The sequence below is a fragment of the Hippocampus comes genome, unplaced genomic scaffold (genome assembly GCF_001891065.2).
Source record: "Hippocampus comes isolate QL1 unplaced genomic scaffold, H_comes_QL1_v1.1 scaffold124, whole genome shotgun sequence".
Classification (NCBI taxonomy): domain Eukaryota; kingdom Metazoa; phylum Chordata; class Actinopteri; order Syngnathiformes; family Syngnathidae; genus Hippocampus; species Hippocampus comes.
Window position 1 is genome coordinate 523,920 of NW_017805075.1, and position 7,925 is coordinate 531,844.

At 47.5% G+C, this 7,925-nt stretch overlaps 2 protein-coding genes across 3 annotated transcripts in view; one reads left to right on the forward strand and one right to left on the reverse strand.

Annotated features, from left to right (window-relative positions):
- Positions 1 to 3,472, forward strand: part of LOC109512944 (PDZ domain-containing protein 4-like) — a 40,284-nt gene extending 36,812 nt beyond the window's left edge. The window contains exon 7 of the mRNA XM_019865063.1: positions 129 to 3,472. Coding sequence (XP_019720622.1) covers positions 129 to 1,958 — 1,830 coding nt within the window. The 3' untranslated portion in view covers positions 1,959 to 3,472. The remainder of the gene's footprint in view (positions 1 to 128) is intronic.
- A 178-nt stretch (positions 3,473 to 3,650) lies between these two features.
- kdm5c (lysine demethylase 5C) overlaps positions 3,651 to 7,925 on the reverse strand; it is a 33,259-nt gene continuing 28,984 nt past the window's right edge. Inside the window, exons 26-29 of one of the 2 annotated variants that reach the window (XM_019865061.1) lie at positions 6,661 to 6,721; positions 6,377 to 6,576; positions 5,931 to 6,113; positions 3,651 to 5,294 (exon numbers count right to left, since the gene is read on the reverse strand). In XM_019865061.1, the coding sequence (XP_019720620.1) occupies positions 5,286 to 5,294; positions 5,931 to 6,113; positions 6,377 to 6,576; positions 6,661 to 6,721 (453 nt within the window). In that variant the 3' untranslated portion in view covers positions 3,651 to 5,285. The remainder of the gene's footprint in view (positions 5,295 to 5,930; positions 6,114 to 6,376; positions 6,577 to 6,660; positions 6,722 to 7,925) is intronic. The other variant, XM_019865062.1, reaches the window with a different exon arrangement.

The window sequence follows — 7,925 nt, forward strand, 5'->3', positions numbered from 1 at the left end:
CGCGGCGACCCTTGTGAGGATAAAGCGGATCGGAAAATGGATGGATGGAAGTTAGCACTGTACATTTAGTGGAAATGAATGCTTGTAATGAAAATTTCCTCCTCTTTCTCTTCCATCATGCGTTTTAGAATGACATCCAAGTGGTTCCAGACAAAGAGCATCAGGAGCCAGTGGACAACGCCACCCACCTGCTGGCTAGTCACAGAAGCAGCACCGGCACCTGGGAGGCCTCCGCCCCGGGGGGCGTTGCTTCTGGGTGCCACGATCGCTTACTGAACCGGGATTCGCCCGATTTGCTGCAAACTGTCCTGAGCAACAGCCAGGAGTTGGACAGCGGAGTGGGCCGCACGGACGAAAGCACCCGTTACGAAGAGTCCTCGGAACATGACCTCTTAGGAGACGACCACACCAGTGCCTCCAATACGAACGCCACAAACACACCCGGAAGCATGCGCAAGTTTTCGTCCCCCCGAAGCGACACGCCACCGCTACTGTACCGCCACGACCTCCAGTTTAGCACTGACTCACTCTTGGGCCTGGACTGCATCAGCGGCGGCGCACCGGAGGCTCTGGAAGCCAGTGACAGGGCCTACACGGGCGACCCGGTGAGGATGATGATGCCCGGGCTGACTGAGGAAGAGTGCGAGAGGTACAAGGAGCTGCTCGAGATCAAGTGCTACTACGAGAGGAGCGACGGCTGCGAGGGAGGAGGCGTCTCACTGGACGAGAACAAGAACGAGAGCTTGACGCGGCACGAGATGGTGCTTCTGGAGGAGGAGTTGCGACACCTGGAGTTCAAGTGTCGAAACATCCTGCGGGCACAGAAGATGCAGCAGCTGAGGGAGCGTTGCCTCAAAGCTTGGCCTCTTGAGGAGAAGGCGGCCGGCCGGTGCTCGCTCGGCGACGAGTCTCGTCACCAGGCTCTGTCCGACATCAATGAGCTTCCCGAGAGGGAGCGCTCCGACAAGGACAGCACCAGCGCCTACAACACTGGAGGGGAAAGCTGCATGAGCACCCCGTTGGTCAATGAGAAGCACCCTTGCGCAGCCAGCCCACAAAGTGGAGAACCTCGACAGGAGAAGAGTGTCCCCTCCAGGCAGAGAGAGAGGACGACACGAAACGAAGGAGGGGCCTGGGTCCAAGAGAACCTCAACCAAGCCAGGAGAGGACCCACCCCAGGCGCCCGGAGGGGCTCCGACGGAGGGCTGAGACGTAACTGCAAAGCCAACCTTCCGAGCGCAAGGTCCGGGGGCCGCAGCGCCGAGAACAGTCCTTATATGTCTCGCCGTCGTGCCGAAACAACGCTGCCTCAGCACTACATGAGCTGCATGCAGCTGGGGTCGCCGTCGGCCTCCGAAGCCCCCGGGGAAGGCGGCGTGGACCCCCGAGGAGGAGACATCAGCCCCATGAGTCTGGGCAGCACTTGTAAAGACGTGGTCCCAAGTGGAGCCGCTGGGCCCTTGTCTCCACGTATGGAGTGGAAAGTGAAGATCCGGAGCGACGGTTCACGCTACGTGGCGAAAAGGCCCGTGAGGGACCGACTCCTGAAGGCGCGGGCCATGAAAATCCGAGAAGAACGCAGCGGCATGACCACGGATGATGACGCGGTGAGCGAGATGAAGATGGGCCGTTACTGGAGCAAAGAGGAGCGCAAGCAGCAGCTGCAAAAGGCGCGAGAGCAGCGACGGCGGCGGGAGATAATGATGCAGAGCCGCCACGACTTCCTGAGGGAGCGGGAGCAGGGCTCGGGTGTCTACGGCGAGTCCGGGGATGGCGCTGGAGCGCACCAGCAGGAACCCACCTCCATCCTGGAGCTGTGCCACCGCAGAAGTATGAAGAAGCGCAGCCGCAGGATTCTGGACAACTGGATTACCATTCAAGAACTGCTGACCCACGGGGCGCGTTCCGCCGATGGGACCAAAGTTTACAACCCGCTGCTGTCCGTCACCACAGTCTGAGCGGGACAAAGTGTTGGATGAGGACATGTCCCTTTACACTGCATTGGTGCCAATTGGAGGTGGCAAAAGGACTCACAAGATTTAAAATGACTTACAAAACAAATTAGGGGTACTGGGCTTTTGGGTGAAATTTCAAGGTGAGCCTAAAATGCTCTCGAACCTTTGCAGGGGAACTGAATTTGACTTTCTATCAACTCGTGATGCACCTGTTCAACGCTACAGCTCTTTTGGGGCAAAACCCGCTGTTCAACAACAAGGAGCTGACAGGAAAATTGACGCAAGGCGTTTGAGCCATTTCCAAGCACTCATTGCCTTTCTGTGACCCAGGTCAGTCTTTTGGTGTCAGGATGTCTCAAAGCAAAGAGCATGATGAAGAGGACTATTTCAATACCAATCCTAATTCAAGCAGCAAGTGAATGAGCCCACATAGGGAGCCAACAGCTGTTGTGAATTTGGCCTTTCACCTCCTTGTTTTCAAACAGCAAAACTTATGGAAGAAGGAATGTAACTTAAAGAGTTGGACATGTGCATTCAGAAGTTTGGAGATTTCATCTCCATCTTTTAGCTTTGACTTTCACCCAAAAGCAAAATATAGTATGTTTTTTATTCGTAGCATAAAATAGAGCAGATAAAACAACAAAAAAGAAAAAAAACAATCCTATTCGCGGAGGGACAGGGACCATGTTTTTTTCATGCAAATAAGCTTTGGATCAGATCAAGTGTGAATAAGTGGGGGTTCCAGGGAAAAAGTCGAAGCATCAATTTTAATCCTGCAAGTAAAAATAGGATACTAGTGGAAATGCACTTAAGTACAAAAGTACAAAATAGAAATCATTTTCTTTTCACTGTCAATTTGACACAGTCCATGCTTTTTTTAATTTAGCACAAGAGCAGAATTTTTGCACACAAAATCGTTCCCCTCTTTTTTTCTTGAGTGGTCACGTAAAGATGAAAGAAAGATCATGCGACATGTCACACTTTAAGAGCTAGCTAGAGTTGGCCTGACTTTTGCTTTCAAAACATCATGTGCTCTTACCTCTGATCACCACTACTGTGAACTTTAAAAACAAACAAAAGCAAGTTTCTTTCAGATAGAATATTGAAACTCTTTTGTAATTTGTGTGTGGGTTTTTCTTTTTTTAGATTGCACACAGCACATTTGCTGCAAATACGTTTTAATTGCAAATTCTTTCAAATCAGGCCACGGATGGGCAACATTCTGCTTCTCTGCCATTGTTTATGCTCACCGTTTTGCGTTCCTGTCCGCTTTTCCCGCTTCGTGAGTTCAAAGATCCCAATCAATCAAGATCTCCACTGCAGTTTTTTTTTTTTTTACCATTGTGTCATCTTTCATAACTTTTGACACTGTTATGTTTTCAGATGTATGGAGCAAAAAGTATAAAGTCATGAGAAAATGTAAAAGAATAGATCTGGAAAAGAAATGCAATCATAAATTAGTTGCCCTTTGAACTTGCCACAAACTCAGTGTGAATAGGGTAAAAAGATTAAAAAAAGAAATCTGCAATCCATACCTGAACACATACAATGGTGCAAAAAGCGCGGAGACAAAAAGCACAGCACTCTGTCTTAAGGGGTTCTTATCTAAGGACTTTGCCTTGTTCAATGCAGGAAAACAGTTTGGCACCTGGAGCATCACGAACTGAAATTTTCTGTATCCTGACTTTGTTCTTGGTGGTTGCATTTACACAATGATGTTGACTAATCTGTCAACAAGCTGCTTCTGAGAATTATTAATATTATTCATTCATTCATTCAAGAAAACTACACCAGCTGCATTGATGGACTGCATTGCGAAGGTCATGGGAAAAGAGGATTTATTGGCCATAAAACATGATATGCACAACAATGACAAAGGGGTGTGGCATGATTGAAAGAAAATGCGCCAAGGGCTTCGGGAATAATACAAATGAAAACTAGGGGGGATTGCGCCATCTGCTGTTTAGCCAGGTGACAAATAAATGACTCAGAAAAAGCTCAAGTCAGGCAGCAGAGGTGAACTGTCTCGAAATCTGCCTGTTTTGACCACAAGGTGTTTTTTATTTTTTTTTAGTCAGACTTGAAAGGGAGCACAAAATTGATGTTTTGAACATAATGGCACAACAGCATACAGCAAAAACATGCTTGCTATTTTTTTCAAAGCACCCTTTGGCTACGGACACATCTTTTCGAAAAATCTTTTAGTTGTTGAGTTGTAGCATTTTCCTTCCCTGTGCTTCAAGTGGCTGCTAAATGGCTCGTGTGGAAAACGTGCCGTTGGTCTTCCACGTCAACGAAGCTCATTTGACATGTTTGTTTTTCCATGCAAGTTTGATATTGAGACCACCTTTTTATATTTGAATAGTGTGACCGTGTGTGATCGTGCTAGCCAGTAGTTCCTTGCTCAATGTTGTGCTGTCCACTTGGTGTGATTTTTCTAAATAAACGCCATGTTCATCAAGCTTTGCGGCTTTATTTCTTTTAGTGTTCTACCTGTCCCTCCGCAAGTGGGGGGCGGGGGGAAAAATGACTCGGCGTTACCTCAACAATTCTTCTCTAAATCTTTATTTTTCTAACAAGAGTGAAAAGAAACAAAGGCAACATTCAAATAAAAAGTGTATACACAAACAATAACAGTGTCCCTCTGCAATAATAATAATAATAATAACAATAACAACAACAAGAATATCATTTGAAACTGGGAAATAAAGTGAGTTACAGTAAAGTTACCTTATTTGGCAGATAAGGGAAGTGGAACTGAGAGGATGACCGAAATCAGCACTGCTCCAGGGTCGCATAGTGTCCATTTTGGGAAAGTAGCACCAAAAACATGAATGCTTGTTTTAAACACTTCCCAAAACGACGTCACCAGTCCCTTCCGAATGTTGCCAACACGAGCTTCAGTAAGACTAGAAAAATAAAAGTCATCAAGGTTGCGGCGCGAGTCTGCGTCGTATCGTGGCCTCGTAGAAACCCAAAAATCCGAATAGCTTATCCGAGGAGCTCAAGAATGGGGTGGCGGTGGGGCAGGGGGGGAGCTTCCACTTTAATATGCGGGTAACGAAGCATACCAACTTACCTGGGAGACAAATCTAAATAGACCACAAACACACTTCTATTACAGGAGGTCCCACATTATCCGACAGTATTCAAACAGCTGACAGGAGAAACGGATCCAGGGAAGTCAGACCTTGTGGGAGATGGGAAGTCAGATTTTGTGTCGGGGGAGTGTACAAGATTGAGAGATGAGGTTGTGGTGTTGGGTGTCCCGCATCTTTCCTTTGTCAGAGTCTGCTCCATTCGATTCTTTGACAGAGCCAAGGGGCACCCTCACAGAGTCTGTCAAGAAAACAAGAAAAAAAATCTTAGGCCCATGTCAGGGTCTGTTACACAACCCACACATTAAGTAGCATTGTTTTTTTTTAAACATTTGACAGTTTTGGTCAAACTTCTGTTCCACCACCGATCTCAAAATCTCACGATATTTCACAAAAACCACAAAAACACTTCTTGACAGGTGGTGCCGTGTTTTCCAGGTGTCATTGAAGGGACATGCAAGCGGCAAAATGACGATGTCAAAAAAGACTCACTTTGGAGAATCCTTCTTGCTATCTGCAGAACCCACTTGAATAAAGAAAATATTTCTTTGCGCTTTCCTTGTTGGTCACAGTCAAGAGCGCTTCTTTGATTGGCAACATTCTGCTCATGACATATTTTGTATTGATATTTAAATATGAATGTTCTGAATATTGCTATCCTAAAACTAACAAGGTTTTTTTTTTTTTTTTTTTTTTTAGTTGAGGCTGTGTTGCAGGTCTGCTTTCATGAGGTATGGCATAGTTAGGGAAGGCAGCTGACTGAAACCAGAACTAAGTGGAGATTTTCCAGGTTGGGTCATGTGTCTGAACCGGTTGAAGTTTTTGTGGAGCAAGGTTCCACTGTAGGAGGAAAGTGAAGAAAGGCTGGCGGGCGTACCTCCATATGAGTCTGGGTAGCCTGGCGAGGGGAGGGGCATGTTTTCTTGGAGTCGGAAACATCCAGCGGTGCCGCTCCTACACCGTCTGTAACGCTGCCGTCGCCTCCTCGGTGGCTCTTTCGCTTCCTCTTAGAGTCCTTCGTACGGCCTCGACTGCTTCGCTGCTGCTCTTCAAGTTCCGTCTACGGAGGCACACACATTATACCAAGATATGTATTACTATTATTATTCCCTTTGGGCATTTAGAACATCATTAATCCCGTGGAGCCAAGTTTGACCAGGACTCTAGAACAGGGGTGCCCAAGTCCGGTCCTCAAGACTATCCTAGAAAGGTCAGTGCTAAAAAAGCCCGCATCTCACTAAGCGCTGAAGGTCTGAGGTTGGGGACCACTGGTCTATAAGGTTCAAGTACAAGAGTCATAAACACGATTAATTTAGTGCTGACCTGAATGAGTGTGCATAGTGTCGCCACGGGCGGATCGGAGGCCGCCTGCAGGACTCTGCCGATGATGTGCGTCTGGTCCAGAGAGACCTCGAGCAGATCTCCTTCCAGCTGCAGCTCCTCTAGTCGCTCCTTCGTGGCTGACGAAAGCTGCACCACCTGACCTCTGAGCTCGGGCAGCAGTGGCAGCAACGCGCCCACACCTTAGCACACAGAGCAGACGCAACGTCTTCACGATGGGTCGCCAAAGGGCTAGCTACGCCCGTTGGTCCAACATGCCAACTTACTGGTGATGCTGGAGCTCTTGCTGATGCCGTTGCCACCAGCGGCCTGCGGGAAAACATGCATCTGATCACACAAACGGATAGAAAAACATCATTTCATGGCCCATTGACAGACATTCATCAATCCAGTCAAGTTCCCTGTTCTCAAACTGGCAGAACGCAATGCACCTAATTTGGAGGTCCACAAAATAAATTTAGTTCAGAGTTATTATAGCTCTCTGATGTACTGGTCGATCCATGTTCCTACTGTCACTGCTATGCCCATGCTTACGAGTTGTCGAACAAAATCAAGATCACGGGTACAGGCGGCTGAAATGTGTTTCTTCCGCAGGGTGTCCAGGCTCTCCCTTAGAGGTAAGGTGAGAAGTTCGGTTATCCCGGAGGGACTCAGAGTCGAGCCGCTGCTCCTCTGCATTAACAGGAGCCAGAAGAGGTGGCTCGGGCATGTCCCTGGTGAGGTATGCCGGACACATCCCGCTGAAGTTCTCCAAAGGGCTATTTTTAACCAGTATATTAACATCAAATGTATGTTACACATACAGCACATTTGACAATAAAGTTGTATCCAATCCAATCAATCCGATGAACTTGAGAACTTCAAGAAAATACAATCATTAAAGTGTGACTGAACACCCATTTATGGGGTAATGTCGTGCTGTTTTTCTGTACAAAAAAAAACCCTCGACAAAAAGATATATTTGAGGGGGTTGTAGGGAAAATGTATCTCATCGAAGCAGTCTACGAAAACATGCCGTCTGTGTCTGCACTGTGCATGCATGTATGTTAGGCTAAGTATTAGCTGGACAGTCTAACTTACAGGCTCAATGTTGGCAAAAGAAGTACTTTACTGATTTACTGATCCGATTTTGACTAGTGTGGTCAAAGGTTGCGCAATCTCACCCCAAGTTAGGCAGCACAGGAAGGTCGAAGATGCGGCACACACAAACTATTTCATGACTCCAGAGACGTTTCATCATATTTGAATTGCATCCTCCTTTGCACGATACTATTTTGAGAAAGGTGTTGCACTGAGCAGAAGAGTGCATATTTTGTTTTCCACTTTTGATCCCCCACTGAGTGGTGTGCGCAACTTGCGAGCTTGATGCTTGCACACACTTTCTGCTTTATTCCAGGTGTGTATTATCGCACACACATTTTTCATTGGACAGTCTTTGTCGGTGTTCGGCGTCTTCCAGCTCGGAGTGCAAGCTTCGCCACCTGCTGGGACTCAACCGAGCTGCCGCTGCCGCGCCTTGGCTCCGGGGGGG